Source organism: Paroedura picta, chromosome 15, assembly GCF_049243985.1.
Source record: "Paroedura picta isolate Pp20150507F chromosome 15, Ppicta_v3.0, whole genome shotgun sequence".
NCBI classification, from domain to species: domain Eukaryota; kingdom Metazoa; phylum Chordata; class Lepidosauria; order Squamata; family Gekkonidae; genus Paroedura; species Paroedura picta.
This window is the reverse complement of record NC_135383.1, coordinates 25,462,387-25,481,730: the sequence shown is the minus strand read 5'-3', so window position 1 is coordinate 25,481,730 and position 19,344 is coordinate 25,462,387. Positions and strand designations below refer to the sequence as shown.

Sequence of the window (19,344 nt, the reverse complement as noted above, 5' to 3'; positions counted from 1 at the left end):
ATGGTGGGCTATAAAGAGTCATGATTCTCTCTTTCCTGCCCAGGGCTCAGTCAAGTTCCACTGCAAGAAATCGCCGCTGCTTCATGCCGACACCCGGCCACACAGCCACGCCTGCCTCACGACCGGCTTCAACCAAATTCTGCTGGACAGCCACAAGTTCCTCACTGCCTAAAAGTGAACTTCGGACCATTCAGAATATTTAAACTGCACTTTCTTGTCCAGCTGCTTCTTTTGCTCAACTGCACTGTTCATGCTACAGACCCTACAAATTGGGGGGGGGGGGGAGGCAGCAGCACTCTTCAGCTCCAGAACACCCCTCCCCACAGACGGAACAATGGGAGAAGGGGGTCCCAAAGGGGTGATGGGGGATCCTGGTCACGGAACCAAAGAAATACCCTTTTTGTCCTGTAAGAAATAATGGCTTGAAAGTTTTACCTTGGTCAAGGGAAAGAAAAATAAATTGTGTAATCCGGCGCTTTGTGTACAGTCCAGAAGTGATTAATTGGCAATTAAAAACAAAATATACAGAATATGAAATGGTAATAGCTGTGATAGTGTTTCTCAGATTCATCGGAAACATAACATAAATTCCAAAAGTATTGCCTAAAAATACTGCAATACAGGAGGCTGGTGTAGAAACGAAGACATCAAGCAGTGTATTAACCGTTGTTATTTCATCCAGAAAGCGATAAGGGGAAAATTTGGGATGGACCAAACAAATATGAGGAAGATCTGGAACCTTGCAAGCTTGACGGTGGAGAACGTCTGCTCTGGAGCTCAGGACATTTCTCCAGATGACCCTGGGGTCCCCTTCAAGTCTTTCCTACTTCCAACCTTGTTTGCTTCCTGAAGCCGGGGTTGGAATAGATTACCCTAGGGATCCCCTTCATAGCTTTGCTACTTCCAACCTGGACCGCTTCCTGAATCTGGGGTTTGACTAGAAGACCCCGAGGGTCTCCATCAGCCCTTTGCTGCTTTCAACCTCGACCCCATTCTGAAGCAGGGGTTGGACTAGATCAGCGGTCCACAAGCTTCCGCTTGCCACGGACCGCTGTGGAGTTGTGGGTGGAGAGGGCGGCCCGGGGGCCTGCGCACGCGCGGCAGCCCCAGCGCAAACGCGCATGCACAGACTGCCGCGCACGCGCGTTTGCGCGGCAGTCCGCGCATGAGCGTTTGCGCCGCCGCCATGCCAGCGGCTGCGGCTTCCCCTCCCGGCCCCTCCGGGCCGCGAGCAAATCGGCAAGCTTCTCTTCCCTCCCCTCCCGAAGTAAGAAGCTTGCCGGGCCGCAAGCTAATCGGCTTTGGCGGCCGATTTGCTCGCAGCCTGGTGAACTTCTCGCTTTGGGGGGGGGGGGAGGGAAGACGGAGCCGCGGCACGGCGCAGAAGGCTTTCGCGGCCCGGCGCCGGGCCGCGGCTTGCGGGTTGTGGACCACTGGACATCACCTTCAACACTTTGCAGCTTCGAACCTGCACCGCTTCCAGACACAGGGGTTGGGGGGACTGGATGTGTCTGGGGGACATTTCAACTCTTATCTGCTTGCAACCTACACTGAAGCAGGTGTTGGACTAGATCAGGGGTAGTCAAACTGCGGCCCTCCAGATGTCCATGGACTACAATTCCCATGAGCCCCTGCCAGCAAACGCTGGCAGGGGCTCATGGGAATTGTAGTCCATGGACATCTGGAGGGCCGCAGTTTGACTACCCCTGGACTAGATGATCCTGCAGGATCCCTTCAACTCTGCTTCTTCCAACCTCGACTGCTTCCTGAAGCCGCGGGTTGAACTACATGACCCTGAGTCCTTCAACTTTTCTTGCTTCCAATCCCTTTCTGGATTTGGGGTTGGACTAGATGACCCTGGGGTCCCCTTCAGTGCTTTGCTCCTTACACCCTAGACAGCTTTCTGAAACCGGGGTTGGACTAGATGACCCAGGCCCTCCCATTCAACTATTTGCTACTTCCCGCCTAGACCGCTGCCATAAGCCGGGGTTGGACTAGGTGACCATGGGGATCCCCTTCAAGTATTTTCTGCTTCCAACCTAGACCGCTTCCTGTACCAAGGGTAGGACTAGATGAACCTGGGCGTCCCCTTCAACTCTTTCCTGCTTCCAACCTACATGGCTTCCTGAAGCCAGGGTTAGACTGGATGACCCTGGGCTTTCCCTTGAATCCTTTTGCTGCTTCCAACTTAGACTGCTTCCTATAGCCGGGGTTGGACTAGATGGCCCTTGGAGGAGCCTTCAAAGCATTGCTGCTTGCAACCAGGACTGCTTCATGAAGTTAGATTTGGACTCGATGTCCCTGGGCCTCCCCTTCAACATCTGATGCTTCCAAGCCAGACCGCTTACTGTGGCCGGGGTTAGACTAGGTGACCCTTGGGGAACCTACAACTCTTTGCTACATCCAAACAAGACCACTTCCTGAAGCAGGGGTTAGACTAGATGTCCCTGGGGTACCCTTCAACTCCTTGCCACTTCCAACCAAGACCACTTTCTGAAGCTGGAGTTAGACTACATGTCTCTGTAAGTTCCCTTCAATTCCTTGCTACTCCCAACCTAGACCACTTCCAGAAACTGGGGTTGGACTAGATGACCCTGGGGTTCCCCTTGAAGTGTTTGCTACTTCCAACCAAGACCATTTCCTGAAGCAGGTGCTGGACTGGATAATTCTGGTGGTACCTTTCAAGTCTGCTGCTTACAACCTAGACCTCATACTAAAGCAGGGATTGAAGGCAGATGTTTGACGACATGGCCTTGGGGGTTCCCATCCACTCTTTGCTGCTTCCAAACTAGACTGCTTCCTGAAGCTGGGGTTGGACTAGATGACTCTTGGGTACACTTCAGCACTTTGCTACTTCCAACCTGGACCGCATCCTGAAGCCAGGGAGGGACTAGATGACCCTGGGGTTCCCTTGAACTGTTGGCTACTTCCAACCTAGACCGCTTCCTGAAGCCTGGGTAGTCTAGATGACCCTGGGGTGCACTTCAAGTCTTCCATGTGTGTCCAAGCGGATCGGGGCCTGAGGGGGCCCACTAGGTGGAGTTTGAAGCCTGACTTCACCACAAGTCCCAAGGAAATGTCAAATCAGGGTTTGACACAGAGAGGGAGGTCCTACTTTAATCACAAAGCGGCGTTTTCCACCTGTGACAAATCTAGCACTTCTTGGACACCATTTCCAAGACTGCAGAACCTGGCAGGTGGATTTTGAAGCACAAAAGAAAAACGGGTTCTGGTATAGAAACACTCCCGTCCCCAAACCCAGCAGTGGATTCTTCTCAGAAAGGACAGGACTGCGAATCCAGCAGCTGGCAACAAGGGGAGCCCTTCTGTGCTCAGACACCCCACCAGGGCCTCCCCTCCTCTCTCTGCCTGTCTCAGCTTCAGTCTCCTTCTCAGGGGGCCCCACGATCTGCAGGCAGCAGTCGGCAAACCCCACAAACAGGGGCTCTTGCATGGACTGCCTCAGGAGGGCGCTCTTGGGCCACGGTGAGATGCAGTTGCCGGAGGTGAGTTTGATAACTCCAGGTGGGTTTGATAACTTCGATAAGTGCAGTCCATCAGGTGCTAGTAGGCCTTCCTCAAGAAAGCCTATCCCATGGTCCCAGAAACCAAATCTCTCCTGCCGGCATCAACTACGCAGCCAGTGATTCACCTCCATTATTTTCCTCCCCCGACGCATTCCACTTCCCTTGATGGGCAAGATTGAAGAGAATACCACTTGTGCCCCCATTTGCTTGAGCTTCCTCCCCAGATCTTGATAGTCTGTTTCCCTCCTGTTTCATCTGCACAACAACCCACCCTGTGCAGGAGGGGAAAATGGTGCAATGCCTCAGAGCCCACCCTCCCAAGAAGCCATTTTTGCCTGCCGAGATGATCATTATCGTCGAGAGAGGAGCAGGGAGAGTAGAGACGACGGTAGAGGTTTGCAGGCTGAGGTTGGGGTGGAGGGGTGCGGGTGGGCCCCACCTGGGCTACGGGCTTCGGCCAGCCCTTCCCAGCAACTGTTCCTATTTTGGGTCATGGATAGACAGACAGACAGACAAAGCAGCATGGTTCCTGCGAGTCTGGAAAGTGCAGGAAGATCTAAGTAAAGAATATTTACATTGTGAAACTGTCAATGGTTAAAAGGAGACATAGGAACAGAAGTGACTTTTCTCAAGCTTGGCCTGGTAAATAAAAATCAGGATCTTTCAGGAAGGTCCTACCAAATCAAAGCCATAAGTGGCCCAAAATTTCAAGTGGAGTTAGCTTTACAGGCAGTGAGACTTTGGGGAAACTAGGAGATCCACTTTTATTAGACAACAACAGGGACTGCAGTCTCCAGCAGAGGCCTCCGGCTTCAGAAGGGCAGACATCACCGTGCTAGCAGAGGGGCCGCGTGTATTCCTTGTGAGGGGGAAGAGCTTTCCCTTCAGCCCAACTGTCTGTAGAGGAGCTGAACTTCCCAGCCTAATTCGACTTGCTCGTCCGTCATGAGCTTCCCCCTGCTTTCCTCTCCCTCGTGCTCTCCCCGGCGCTGTTGGATGTTGGCCACCCGGTCCTGACAGGTCCCGTTATGTGGTGGCTGCTGCTGTCAGCTCAGGCCTCAGGCTCCGTAGCCACCGCAGCTCCGTCAGGCTCAGTTCTTGGTCGTGAGTCTCCAGAAGTGGCTCCTGGGCCTTTCGTTGCAGGGGCCTCCTTCATTGAGGGATTAGGGAGGGAGGGGCCTTTTGGGGCCGGCTTGCCCCCCCCCCCAGTCCATGTCTGCACTCCCTCCGTCCCTCCCTCAGTTTCCCACAAATCAAGGCATCGAAATGTATCCATTTCTTTCTCTAATTCATTTATTTTATTCATTCTTATTTATTTATTTATATTATTCATATTTATTTATTCCTTATATTTATTTGTGTGTGGGGGGGAAGGGGTGTGGGGGCAGGAGCAGCCCTGCCTCAGCCCTAGGATCTCTGATGCCCTCTTGCTGGAACCTTTGTCTCCCCAAGGACATCATGCTCAAATCCTTCATGGGGCTGGAGCCGAGGATGATCCTCTGCATGGAGGCCGTAGCAGACCTGAGGTACGTTTCTTGCTGGGGGAACCTTGGCCATCGGTGGGGGATGGAGACAATTCTGGGGCTGCAGGACGGCAAGCAGAGGCAGCCCAAAGGAGAGGCAGCAGGCAGGAGAAGGAGGTGCCCGGAGGCCATTGCTGCTTCAATGCTTGGCCACCTTGACTCGGAGCCCGATTTTATTCCAGGAGCCCGGATTCTTTGCCTTATGGATCCCACCTCATCCTGGCCAGCCATAAAGCTGAGAGCATTGCTCGGGCATCCAGTATCTTGCTTGGAGTCTTTTGCTTTTGGTCATCTAGGCTAGGGCTTCACCTTGCCTATAATACTAGCTTGCATGCTAGCACCTGTTTTTCAGCAACCAACTGAATATTTGGAACCTCATGGCCTGTCCACTGATTTTGCCTCAAAACAACAACAATATATATATACAATCATCAAATCCAATCACAGGAACTATGCATTTTTCAAGAAAAGGAAAAAGTGGACTGACCCTCTCAAGCCTCACTCCCACCTCTGGCTGCCTCACCCCTGACAGCCTGATCAGCACAAAACGCTCCTCCAGAGCACAAAAGGAAAGATTGGGGGGGGGGGAATCTAACCCCTCCCTTCTCAGTCATGTGGGGAGGGTGGGCTTGCATATGCGTTCTTGTCATACTGGGGTGCCAATTGCTTGCACCCTGGACATTCGTAAACTGTTTGTGTTTCTGAATTTTTGCATTTCTGCATTTTTGTTTACTGCGCATGGTTGCTACCTTCCCCCAGAGAATCCTGGAAATTGTTCCTGGGAACCTGCTCCTGCCTTGACCACCCCTTGCTCTTTTGCCGACAGACTTGCTCTTCACAGATCTACTCCTGTTGCTTCATCACCACCTCTGGGGGGAATCTCGGCTGGGGGGTTTGAGCCACAATGTTGTGCCCGTGGTAATTGTCTTGCATTATTGTTGTGTCATTCTGAGCTCTTATAGGTATTGTCTTCTGATTGAATCCCCAAAATCAACAGACTAGAAGTTCTGCCTGACCTAACCTGGCACTGTGCAATGTTATTGGTTTAAGGATGTCCATCTTCCTCTCTTTGTCTTCCTCTCTTGTGCCAATAAGGGATTTTTCCTTCTATTGTCAAAATCTATTTTTTAAAGTTTGTTTTTGGTAAAATTTCCAGGTATGTTCTATGCCATACTGAGTAGATGTTCCATAATGCTTATGTCAGTGTCTCTGACATTCTTCCCAGGGTTTTCTCTTGGTATTTGTATTTTGAGGTTTTGCATTTTTGAATTGTTTAATCTTTATTTTTCTGTTTAGTGATTTCTGGGTGGAATATGGCAATCCACTGCCACTGCAAATGGTTTTTCTTTTTGGTTCCCAACTCCTGCCCAGAAGTTTTCTCTGTAATCCGACTCCAGGTTTTTGAACCAGCTTTTTCAGTCTGTAGAGAAAGGTGTCTCTAGTGACAACCCTTCTAATGCAACAAGCAATACACATCTACTTACCACTTCTTCTCTCTCTTTTAAGTTTAGAGCCTTGAATTTGAGTACTTTGAATTTGCATAACAATCATGCTGTCACCCCCAGACCTCAGGCCCCTTTGTCCTTTTGGTACTGTAATGTCTCTCTCTCTCTGCATTCATGAATCTACAGAGATGGAGCCTTTTGAAAATCTCTGACTGTCTCAACTGTTAGTAACCTTGTTAATCTCTGTTTGGAAAAGCTGCAGACATCAACTTACAGACCTCACCCCCTGGGGTTCCCAACTGCTCCCTACTATTCCCAAATATTTGAAAACTCTGCCCTGCCTATGCTGCCATAAGACATCTGTCACCTTGCATCTGCTCCTGAATGCATCCTGCATCCTGCATTATTTGAGTGGCGAAGGGGGGGAGGTAAAGTTTCAAAGAGACATTGAGTCTTCCACCCTGAAAAAGGAAGCTGCCAAGTCAACTGCCTTTCCAAGCATCATGAATGGGAAAAGTTATTTTGGGAATGTTGTGGGAAGATGAAGGGACATGTATCAGACCGTTTCTACCATGGTCTTTTTTCTCTGCATTGTCATTTGCATTGTCACTCAGTACCTGAAATCAATCCCCTCTCTAAGATACAGGGACAGGTGGACTCACCTTCTAATGGTATCTGACAAAGGGAGCCATTTCTCACAAAAGCTCCTCCCCTGCCACAAGTCTGGTTAGACTTTAAGGTGATCCTGGGCTGATTCCGCACTTACTTTGTTTTTTCCATTGGGGATCCTGCTGAATTTAAATCGATTTGAACTCGGGTCTTCCTCTATTCCTCCAATTTGAAACAGAAAGTGTTCTGGACTTGATTGGGGAAGCTCAGAGTGGGGAGGGGAGTCAAGCACAGCAGGAGTCTCTTTCTTTTCTTGAAGGGGGAGACAGCAGAGGAGGGGGGAATGAATCCAAGAGGCAAATCTCTTCTGAGAGAAGTTAGGTCTTCTGGAGTAGCGATCCCCAACCTGTGGGCCGCGGACCACATGTGGTCCATCGACTAACTGGAGGTGGGACACGAAGGACGCCATCTCCCCCCGCCCCCCCGGCCCTTTACTTCATCCACAATCCGTCAGGTACACATGGGACGATTTTTGTAAAACTAAGAACGGCCGCGAGTCAGCGGCAGCCGTGGTTGCCGCAGCAAGAGGGCGGGCAAGAGACGCAAATGCGTCTGCCCGGCTGAAGCCGGGATGCGCGGGCTGGCGCGTCCTGATGACGACGCAGGGGGCGGGCCTCAGCGCCGTATTTAAGCGCCACAAAGCGAGGACCTCGCCCCTTTGCCTCTGGAGGAGCCGGAGGACAGTGTGCTGTCCGGAGCTCTCCTCGAGGCCTCGCCTAATGATGGTGGGAGGGAACGGGACACGGCTTGCCCGTCCGGCCCGATCGGAGCTTGGGATTCGGGCCGTGGGAGGGCAGTAATTGCGTCAGAGGACCAGTCCCCGCGGGAGCAGCGATGGATGGGCAGTGTTCCCGCACCCGGCCGGGTGAAGCCTCCAGAGGCAGGGGAGACCAGTAGGAGGCCGAGGGCAGCAGAAGGGGCCGGGGCCGGAGCCGAGCGAGCGTGCTGAGGGCGCGAGAAGCGTGGGCCGCGGCTGTTCCGCGGGCCCGCGGAGCCACCCCTGGAGGCCAGAGGGAGGGGTTACGGGCGCGGCTAGGGAGGGCTACCCAGAGCCCGGAAGGCTCTCGGCGGTCCCGGTCGGGCCTACGGAGCTCGTGGGGCAGGGCCGGGGGCTCTGAGCCGCCAGGCCCCAGGAGGGGCAGGGTCAAGGCCCAGCAGGCCGCGGCGGTCCCGAGGGAGACCAAGGGGAGCTCAGGGTCCCCGCGTGGGGACGGCAGTCCACCCAGGGGCAGGAGGGGGCCCCCCACAACTTGGGCATCCGGGGGACGGACCCCCAGGGCGGCAGCCAAATGGTTGGGTGTCCTGAAAACTCCTCAGGGGGTGGGCAGGCCCTCCTCTTCAGGGCAAAAGGGGGTGCGGGGGGCTGGTAGAAGGGATAGGTCTTCTGCCAGGGCCCGTTCAAAATCGGCTCGGCCCGGGGCAGCAGGCGGAGCCGGCCTTGCCTCCTCCCCCTAGAAGGAAGATGCGTACTGGGAAGGTTTTTCTGCTGCCATTGCCCAGGAGGCCAAAGCGCGCCGTAACCGGGCAGCAGGGGGCAGCAGAACTTCTGACACTTCTGTCTCGCAAGACTTTTCAGGTTCCAGCACGTCTACGGAGGAGAAGAGGGGCCTTACGCCAGACACCAGGGTGGACCACCCGTGCCGCAAGGACCACAAGGGCAGGTGCAAGTACAGTCCCTCGACTGGAGAGTCCTCCTCCTGGGAAGGTGAGGAGGACTTAAGGGAGGGCTGGTACTGGCTCGAAGGGGCCTATATACCAGGTTTGCCTAGATGGCTTCTGAAAAGGAGAGAGGATGCCGCACGGCTTCTGGACGAAGAGGGCATAGCAAAGGGGGATAGGGAGCCGCTCAACTGGTTCACGGACAAAGATTCCCCGCCTGGGATTCACCTACCCCCTAAAATTCGTGAGAGAGCCCTGGAGGGTTTTTTCGTGGACGTTTTAGCCATGCTTCGGGGTCAGGGAAAAGGGGGCGACACGGGTAAGCGCAAGGAGCCCCGCAAGAAGGATAGGATCCCGGTAGACCGGACCTTCGATAATTGGATGCGGGGCTTTATAGAATATATGGCCCTGATTGTAGCCGCCTACCCCGAACGGGGATGGCACTTATGTAAATATGCCTCACATGTGTTGGAGGCCAGAGACTTGGCGGGAGACGAGGCGGCCCTGGAATATGATAGGGAATTCCGGGAGCTCGCCTCACACAACCCTCTGGCACACTGGGATTTGAAACACCACGATACGTGGATTGTTCAGGTCGGTCCCAGCGTCCGGCAGCAAAGGGAAAAATCGAAAGGCGGGGGTCCCAGCAAGAAACTGGCTGGTTTCGTGTGTTGGGATTATAACCGCACGGGGTGCAAACGCAAACGTTGCAAATTAGAGCACAAATGCGAGGGCTGCGGGGGGGCCCACAGCTTAACAGCGTGCGCACAGGGGGCAGGTAGTGGGCCCTTTCGAGGGACCCGGCTCGCCAGCAAGAAGGACGGCGGGTCGGGTGGAGCAGGACCTTCAGCGGCAGGCAAGTCAGCTTGATACGCCCCTTGAGTTATCACGGGTGGCGTCTACCCCCATTAAGTTGGGGCCCCTGGTTGACTGGTTGAGGGAATATCCCAAGAAGGGGGATGCGTTGTATTAAATAGTGAGAGAGACCTCGTGCACGGCGGCCTGGAACGTAAGTGACTGTCGGGCAAACAGCTTCCTCTGTGTCGCCTCATTCCGAAGACCACAGACTAGTCTGTCTCGCAGGGCCTCTTCGAGGTCTCGGAAGTTGCAATGCTGGGCCAGTTGCCTCAATTCAGCCACGGACGAGGCAATGCTTTCGCCCGGCTTCTGCCCCCTCAGGAAGAAAGCGTGCCTCCGTGCCATTTCCGAGGGCCGGGGGGTGAAGTGGGCGGTCAGCGTGGCCAGAACATTCTCTATTGAGGTCGCCGTCAATAGGGCTGGGGCCACCAGAGCCTTCGCCAGTTCATCAGTCCGAGCCCCGCACACACTGGAGAAAAGTGCCCTCCTCCTGTCGGCGTCCGTGATGCCGTTCGCAATGGCATAAAATTCAAACCGCTCGACGTAGCTTTCCCACTTCCCTGGGTCAGACACGTCGAACTCTTCAATGTGCCCTTGTGTTGCCATTCCTTCTCTCTCACTCTCTCTCTGTGGGCCAAAATCCCACCTTCGTCGCCAGTATTAAATAGTGAGAGAAACACACGTTCTACAAAAACCGTTTATTGTGCACAGGGGCACCTAACAACCAGCAGCTGATAAAACACACGTGCAACTTAAATAGACTCAATACAAGGGAGATGTCTGCAAAGCCTTAAAGGGGCAGTTGGCCCAATTAACTCAATACATTACACCCCTTCCCCCCCTATTCAACATAGTCCCTCAAATACTGCAGTCTCGAACGCACCCTTTGTGACCGTCTTGGTAGAGGGCCCTCATTGTCTGGGGGCTCAGGGGGAATGCCCTGCTCTCCTGAGGCATCGCCCTTTGGCTCGGCCTCCTTGCTGCCCACACTTGGTGCTGGATCTGGAACACTCGGTGCTAGATCTGCTCCTGATAGATTGGTTCCCTGGTCACATGCCAGACCTCCCTGCCCATTGGCCTCTTCCATACGAACAGGGCTATCTGTGGGGACCCTCCGTCTCATTTGATCAACATGACGCCTATAGACCTCCCCATCTGGAGTTACTGCCCTATATGACACTGGACCCGTCGCCTCCTGGACTTCCGCTGTCAACCACACAGGCCCATTTGCATAATTCCGGATATACACCCTGTCAGATGGAAAAAACACCCTTGGTTCCCGACCTCCCAACTTCTCTCCAGGCACCTTGGGCTCCCCCAAATCTGGGTGCAGTCTGTCCAGCAATGTTGTCAGGCGGCGGTGCATAAATAATTCCGCCGGGCTACGACCAGTGGACACGCAAGGTGTCACATGTTGGGCTAGCAGGAAACTTGCAAGCCGCTGGCCCCAGTCCCCGTGCACCAGCCGTGCCAGTGAATCCTTAGTCGTCCTCACCATGCGTTCTGCTTGGCCATTGGTCGCCGGATGGAAGGGCGCTGATGTCACATGGCACACAAGTCCGTTTGCCAGAAATGTCTCGAACTCGGCACCCCTAAATTGTGCAGCATTGTCCGAAACTATTACATCCGGGATGCCATGTGATGCAAACAGGCGGCACAGTTCTTTGATAACTGTTTGCGTAGTCATTGATGGGACTGGCAACACTTCTAGCCACTTGGAATAGGCATCCACAACAATTAAGAAGATTTGCCCCTTATACGGGCCCGCAAAATCTATATGAAGCCTAGACCAGGGCCCCCTGGCTGTCTCCCATGGATGCACCGGGGCATGAGCTGCCAGCGGCCGGGACTCCTGGCAGGCAGCACACTTCTGCACCCACCTCTCAATGCCCGCGTCCATTTTTGCCACCAGACATAACTACGGGCCAGTGTCTTCATCCGCACCATGCCAGGATGTCCGATGTGAAGTGCTGACAGCACTCGTGACCGCAGCTGCTCTGGAATAATCACTCTTGCCCCCCACAAAAGACACCCTTTGTGAACAGACAGTTCTGCCCGTCTTGATGCAAATGGCCCGAACTGGTCCCCTGGCACCTGTGCTGGCCACCCCCAGCATGCCCAGTTCAAAACCCTGGCCACTACTGGGTCTTTTGCAGACGCAGACGCAATATCTCCCGCATGAAGCGGTGGGGCTGGCAAGGTCTCCAGCAACATGACCCCATGTGCCGGGGAAGGGTCCTCAGCCGGTGTTGGTAATGGGAGCCTACTTAAGGCATCGGCATGGCTCATCCTGGCCCCAGGTCTATACTCCAACTCATAATTATAAGCACTCAAAAAAATAGCCCAACGGAGTACCCGGGGGGACAGAATTTGAGGAGTTTGCCTATGAGGAGCGAATAAACCCAGAAGGGGCTTGTGGTCGGTTAAAATGGTAAATGGGCGGCCATAACAAAAATCATGAAATTTCCGCACCCCCGCGACCATGGCTAGGGCCTCCCTATCTATCTGGGCATAATTCCTTTCCGCCGCCGAAAGTGTGCGGGAATAATATGCAATCGGGGCCTCACGGCCATCTGCTAACCTATGACTTAACACGGCCCCCACCCCCTAAGGAGAGGCATCACACGCCAAGATCAGAGGAAGTGCCTCATCGTAGTGTGCTAACACACTCGCAGAGGACAGCAAGCTCTTCACCACCACCAAAGTCAGGTTGCCCTTAAACTGATTGAACTCCACCACCACCCGGGCCTTTCCCATCACTGGCACCCGATTCCTCTGGAAATCAGTCAGAGGCAGATCAAATTTCTCTAACTGCAAACTCCCATTGAGTCGGATGCGCTCAAACAAGGACTCCGGGATGATTGAAAACGCGGAACCGGAGTCCACCTCCATGTTACAGGGCAAGCCGTTGAGCTTTACTTGGACCGTGATTTTCCGAGCCGACTCCTGCCGCAAATTCTGGACCAGGTATTCGGGCTCTCCCTCTTCGTCCACGGCCACCTCACAGGCTCTGGAGCTTGACTGCGACCACGCCTTGCCTTTCGCTTGCGTTGTGTTGGAGCCTCTCTTTGCCCCGCAAACCCGTTCAATATGCCCCACTTCTTACAGGCCCGGCACCGCACCTCCCTAAACCTGCATGAGCTCCTGGCATGGGGCCCTCCACAGCTCCCACACCATTGGGGGCTCTCTGCCCTCTCACTGTGCTCTTCTGTGGGTGCTTTACGGGCCAGCACAGCTCCTGGCCGCAGGCGATGAGTCTCCTCCCCTGGCGGCTCCTCCGGCTCGCCCGTCGGGCCCCTGGGGCCTCGTGCCTGCCTGACTGCTCACGTGCTGGCCTCCGCCGCCTCCGCTGCCAGTACCTCGTCCTCGGCGGCCTGGAACGTAAGTGACTGTCGGGCAAACAGCTTGCTCTGTGTCGCCTCATCCCGAAGACCACAGACTAGTCTGTCTCGCAGGGCCTCTTCGAGGTCTCGGAAGTTGCAATGCTGGGCCAGTTGCCTCAATTCAGCCACGGACGAGGCAATGCTTTCGCCCGGCTTCTGCCCCCTCAGGAAGAAAGCGTGCCTCCGTGCCATTTCCGAGGGCCGGGGGCTGAAGTGGGCGGTCAGCGTGGCCAGAACATTCTCTATTGAGGTCGCCGTCAATAGGGCTGGGGCCACCAGAGCCATCGCCAGTTCATAAGTCCGAGCCCCGCACACACTGAAGAAAAGGGCCCTCCTCCTGTCGGCGTCCGTGATGCCGTTCGCAATGGCATAAAATTCAAACCGCTCAACGTAGCTTTCCCACTTCCCTGGGTCAGACACGTCGAACTCTTCAATGTGCCCTTGTGTTGCCATTCCTTCTCTCTCACTCTCTATCTGGGGGCCAAAATCCCACCTTCGTCGCCAGTATTAAATAGTGAGAGAGACACACGTTCTACAAGAACCCTTTATTATGCACAGGGGCACCTAACAACCAGCAGCTAATAAAACACACGTGCAACTTAAATAGACTCAATACAAGGGAGACGTCTGCAAAGCCTTAAAGGGGCAATTGGCCCAATTAATTCAATACATTACACGTTGTATTTGGCCAAAGGTTTCACGGAAGGGTTCCGGATTCCTTTCACAGGGGGGCGGATGCCCACCGCGTGCAAGAATCTCCGTTCTGCACAAGACCTTCCGGAGATTGTGGCGGACAAGTTGAGGAAGGAATGTCTAGCGGGGCGCATGCCAGGCCTCTATGACAGGCCGCCCCTACCTAACCTGCAGGTGTCGCCACTGGGGGTAGTGCTGAAGAAGGCCGCTGGATAATTCATTATTATCCACCACTTGTCCTTTCCGTACGGAGGGTCCGTCAACGACGCCATACCGGATGAGGAGTGCAGGGTACACTACGCATCCTTTGACGATGCGGTGGACATGATCCGGGGATGCGGGCCTGGTGCGCTGCTGCCCAAGAGCGACATTCAATCGGCGTTTCGGCTGCTTCCTATTCACCCCGCAGGCGACCAGGGGCTTGACGCGGCCTCACCAGCACTTGCGTGTTACCAAGGGCATCAAAGAAGACCTCAAGGTGTGGAGCACCTTTTTGGTGCGCTTCAATGAGATCGCCATTTGGCAAACAGACTGCGACCTCGGGAATGAATTGCAGGTTCATTCTGACACCGACGCTGGCGCGGAGTTCGGAGTCTTGTTCCGGTACAGGTGGTGTGCCAAAGCGTGGCCAGACTGGTGGTCCAAGACCCTACGCAGGGACCTCACGTTTTTGGAGTTTTTTCCATTAGTGGTGGCCGTGGTCCTGTGGCAGGACGAGTTTAGGAATAAAAAGGTCGTGTTCTGGTGTGACAATTAGGCCGCAGTTCGCATTTTGAACAAGCAGTCGGCTAGGACCGAATGGGTCATCCGCTTGGTAAGGCGCTTAGTCCTGGTCTGTTTAGGAGGGAACATTACTTTCAGGGCACGCCACGTGACCGGGGTTCGCAACGAGGTGGCTGACAGTTTATCTCCATTGCAGGTCGAAAAATTCCATTTGCTTGCCCCCCAAGCCCGGAGGGAGCCGGACATCTTTCCGGAAGACCTTTTGGACCTTGGAGCCGCGTGATTTGGGACGGTATGATGGGGTCCATCCCCCCTTCTACGCGGCGGAACTACGAACGGGCGGCCAGTGACTAGGTGTCCTTTGCCCACAGGGAGTGGCGTGGGGGTCCTTGGCCCATGTCGGAGGAGCTGCTTCTTACCTATTTGGCCCACTTGAAGGGCCGGGGGTTGTCCCATCGGTCCATGAGGGTCACCATGGCCGGATTGAAGTTTTTCAGCAAACTATGGGGGTCTTGGGACCCTGACTCTTCCTTTCTAGCCAGAAAGGCCATAAAGGGTTGGGGGAGGTCCGCGGGGGCAGCATCTGAAGCCAGGCGCCCAATAACGAGGGACATATTGCTGCGGATTTTAGCCCAGCTCTGGACGCTCTGTTCCTCGGTGTTTGAGGAGAAATTGTTTCGGGCAGCTTTCACGCTAGCCTTTTACGGGGCGTTCAGATGCTCTGAAATCGTAGCGTCAACGCGGAGGGCAGGTGGGTCCCCTGCTCTCCAGTTTGAAGACGTCCGGTTCACAGCAGGTGGAGTGGAGCTGTGGGTCAGGAGGTCAAAAACGGACCAAGGGGGCAAAGGAACCGCGGTCTTCCTCCGCAGGTCGGATCACAGGGCAGCATGTCCCGTACGGAATCTCTGCTGGTACTTGTCCGCCCGACCGGGCTGCACAGGCCTTCTGCTCATCCACAGGGATGGCTCTTTCCTGTCCAGGTTTCAGTTCGCAGCAGTATTGAAACTCTGCTTGCGGGAAGCGGGCCTACGCCCAGAGTGGTATGGCACGCACTCTTTTAGGATAGGCGCCGTCACACAGGTGTTCAGGGACGGGGCTGAGCCCGAGGAGTTAATGAGCATTCGGCGGTGGAAATCAGGGGCCTATGCAACTTACGTAACGTGAGATCGTCTCATGACGTGTCACTTGTTTGCAGGACTGAGCCCGTTGAAGCCAGTGGCTGTGATCGTGGGTCACAGCATCGTCTTTTGGGCGAGTCGGTATGCCGGAGCGTCCAGATGGGGGTCCCAGCTGGGACTGGAGGAGAAACTTGGAGTCAAGTGGTCCGGTCACCGTGGCATGGAGTGGCCAGCCCTACTGGATGTAGTGTCCCGCGAGGTGCATGAATCGGGCCCCCGGCAATGCGGGTGATTCAGCTGGGGGAGAATGACCTGCCTGAAACGACGGGCCTGCAGCTTCACCGCAATGCGTTTGATGACATGAGACTGCTACGGCAGCGTTGGCCTCAGACATACTTGATATGGTCGCAATAGCTGGATAGGAGAGCATGGAGACATGCTCACCGGCCGGAGAAAGTGCACCGGGCCAAGGAGAAAATTAATCGTGAAGTGCGGAAGTTGATGGCCGAGTTGGGTGGGGCTGTGATTCGGCACATCGAGATCACGCACGCAGCGTCTAACGTGTTTCGGAGGGACGGATTACGGAACCGAGTTATGGCTGCATGGTTTGAAGGCAGCCTTGTTACTTTGCGGGTCGGTTTCTGGGGGGTTGGCGGGAACGGGGGGAAACTCCCCCCGTTCAGTGGCGGAATAGGGGCACGAGGTGGAGTAGTTTGGCCAGCGACCAGTTTGCCCTGGGCCCTGGGGTTGGGGGTCTCAATAAGAGATCGGCCAACTCCGAGTGCGGCCTTACCCGGCTGGGAAGGTCAGGGGCTCGGGGCCAGGAGGTAGGGATGGTTGTATGCAGTGGACGCCCGACAACCATCAACCGCCTCCTCCCAGGGGAGGGCATCCAAGGGGCAAGGGAGCCTTCCTTCCGGCTGGGAGGAAGGAGGACCCAGGGCGCCCCTTGTGCCCAGGTTAGCAGCCGGACGGCTGCACGGGGATCACTCCTCGCCTCGTGCCAAGCCAACCCCCAAGTCAGGGGGCAGTTAATAAAGTTGTGGCCTTTGTTACGCCAAGTACAGGTGTTGCGTCTTCATTGGCCGCTTACCACACTGCCAGGCAATGAATAATACTAATTTAAAACTATATACAATTCTAATGTCTAACTACAATATCTATATACCTAATACACCTAAAAACCTAATATATCTAATATATCTAATATCTAATATCTAATTACAATATCTATATATCTAATATATCTAATATCTAATTACAATATCTAATATCTATATACAATTCTACTAATATACACGATAATTCCACTATCGCCGGAAGAAATGTCTGAGTCTTCCACAGCAGCTCCTCTGAAGGGTGGCCGATGATGCATCTCTGGCCATGGCTTGCATGACCAGGGGGACCAGGTCCGTGGTGTTCGGCTCAGGGTCGCTTTTCACCAAGTTGATGACTAGAAGGAGAGGAGAGAAAAGTCAGAGGGAGGCCGGGCTTTGAGAGGGCAAAGGGCGCAGGAGATAGGGCGGGGACGGGGAGGGAACAGGACAGGTGAGCCAGAGAAGATGGGGAGGCAGATGGTAAGGGTTGCCAACCCCAGGTTGGGAAATACCTGGGGACTTTGGGGGTGGAGTCGAAAGTGGGCGGGGTTTGGGGCAGGGAGCGACCTCAGTGGAGGCTAATGCTAAGGAGTCTGCCCTCCCAAGCAGTCATGAGCGCTAGCCCTACAACTGGCTCTCAAGTTGTGTAAGGCTAACAACCTCCAGGCCAAGTCTGGAGATATGCCGGTATTACAGCCTCTATCCAGACTACAGAGATCATAGAATACTAGAGTTGGCAGGGACCTCCTGGGTCGTCTAGTCCAACCCCCTGCATTCTGCAGGACTTTCACAACCCTATCGCTCATCCACTGTCACCTGCCACCCCCTTGGACCTTCGCAGAATCAGCCTCTCCATCAGATTCCTATCCAGCTTCTCTTTAAAAATCTCCAAAGATGGAGAACCTATCACCTCCTGAGGAAGCCTGTTTCACTGAGAAATCGCTCTAACTGTCAAGAACTTCTTCCTGATGTTTACACAGAATTTCTTTTGCATTAATTTCATCCCATTGGTTCTGGTCCATCCCTCCGGGGCAAGAGAGAACAACTCTGTTCCATCCTCTAAATGGCAGCCTTTTAAATGCTTCAAGATGGTTATCAGATCCCTTCTCAGTCGTCTCCTCTCCAGGCTAAACAGGCCAAGCTCCCCCAGCCTTTCTTCATTCATCTTGGTCTCCAAACCCCTCACTATCTTTGTTGCCCTCCTCTGGACACGCTCCAGTTTGTCTACATCCCTTTTCAACTGTGATACCCCAAACTGAACACAGGGCTCCAAGTGAGCCCGAACCAAAGCAGAATCAAGATCTGTTCTTCAGGAGACAATGGCTGCTTGGGACGGTGGACTCTAGGGCCTCATGACCCACGGAGATCCCTCCCCTCCCGTCCCCAGGGTCCACCCACAAATCTGCTGGAATTCCCCACCAGGAGCTGAGACCACACACCCTGCTGAGGTTCTTGGCCTACAACAGCCCTCCCATTCCCAAGGTCCACTGACAAATCTGCACGAATCTCCCAACACAGAGCAGGCCTCCCTGATGCCATGCTTCAGCCGTGCCCCCCACCAAGAGGTACTCTAGTCCGTGTGGGAAGTCCAGGGGGCATGGCAACAGAACTGCAACTCACCAGTCGAAATTGCACTCAGGGTGTCTTCACTCCTCGATCCGATAGCGATGATTTCTAGGGACACAAATACCAACCGCGATCAGAGAGGACCAGAGAAGGTTGCCAGCCTATAGATTGGGCAGGGAGATCTCCCAGAATCACAACTGAACTCCAGGGGACAGAGATCAACTCAGCGGAGAAAGCGGAAGCTTTGGAGGGTGGACCCTATAGCATTATACCCACTAAGGTCCTTGAGCTCATCACAGTCCTGTTAGAAGCTGTTCTCACAGAGCTGTCAGAGCTCTCTCAGCCCATCTACCTCACATGTTGTCTGTTGGGAGGAGAAGAAGGAAAGGCAATTGTCAGCCACTTTGTGACTCCTTGTAGTAGTCAAAAGTGGGGTATAAAAAACAACCCTTATTCACTTACAGCCCATCAATGGGGACCAGAGTGGCTTATATCTGACTGTGATGGAACTGGCCTGGGGTTGCACTGGTTTGAGAGGAAATGGGCAGCCATCTTGGACCACATGGCTGCCAGGTGAGCTGAGGAATAAACAAGCAAAACTTGGAACCTCTGAAGGAAGGTGCTGACTCTGTTTTTAACACCAGATAGGGTATGTTTTAGGAGAGGGACAAAAGGGTTGTGATTTACACACTTTCTTTTGACTTGTTGCTTAACTGTGCTAATAAGATACTAAATTTTAAGCCCGCTGTAGAGAAAATACAGCAGGCACTAGCGGGCAGTGGGTGGTTGGGGGAGGCCTGGGAGGGAGAAAGGAGAGTAAACGATGGGAGCAAGAATGGGAGAAAGAAAGGCAGAAGAGAAATGGGCATATAGGAGGGAGAAAGGAGACTAAGGGGTGGGTTAATGGATGGAGAGAAGGCAGGAAGAAAGGGAGAAAGAAAGCAAAGGAGAAAGACAGAAACAGAGCATGCGAGAGGGAGAGAAAGAGGCAGAGAGGGGGGGCGAGGGGGGGTTGCTGGGGAAGAGAGTGGTGGGAGGCTGTGTGTTTGGGGGGCCGGGAAGCGGAGGCGGAGGCTGAGGACG

General features: G+C 54.2%; 1 protein-coding gene across 5 annotated transcripts in view; it reads left to right on the top strand.

The window, feature by feature from the left end:
* Positions 1–474, top strand: part of MYO19 (myosin XIX) — a 54,556-nt gene extending 54,082 nt beyond the window's left edge. For all 5 annotated transcript variants that reach the window (XM_077312579.1, XM_077312584.1, XM_077312581.1 and 2 more), the window contains exon 25: positions 44–474. In XM_077312579.1, the coding sequence (XP_077168694.1) occupies positions 44–172 (129 nt within the window). In that variant the 3' untranslated portion in view covers positions 173–474. The remainder of the gene's footprint in view (positions 1–43) is intronic.
* Positions 475–19,344: the final 18,870 nt, after the last annotated feature.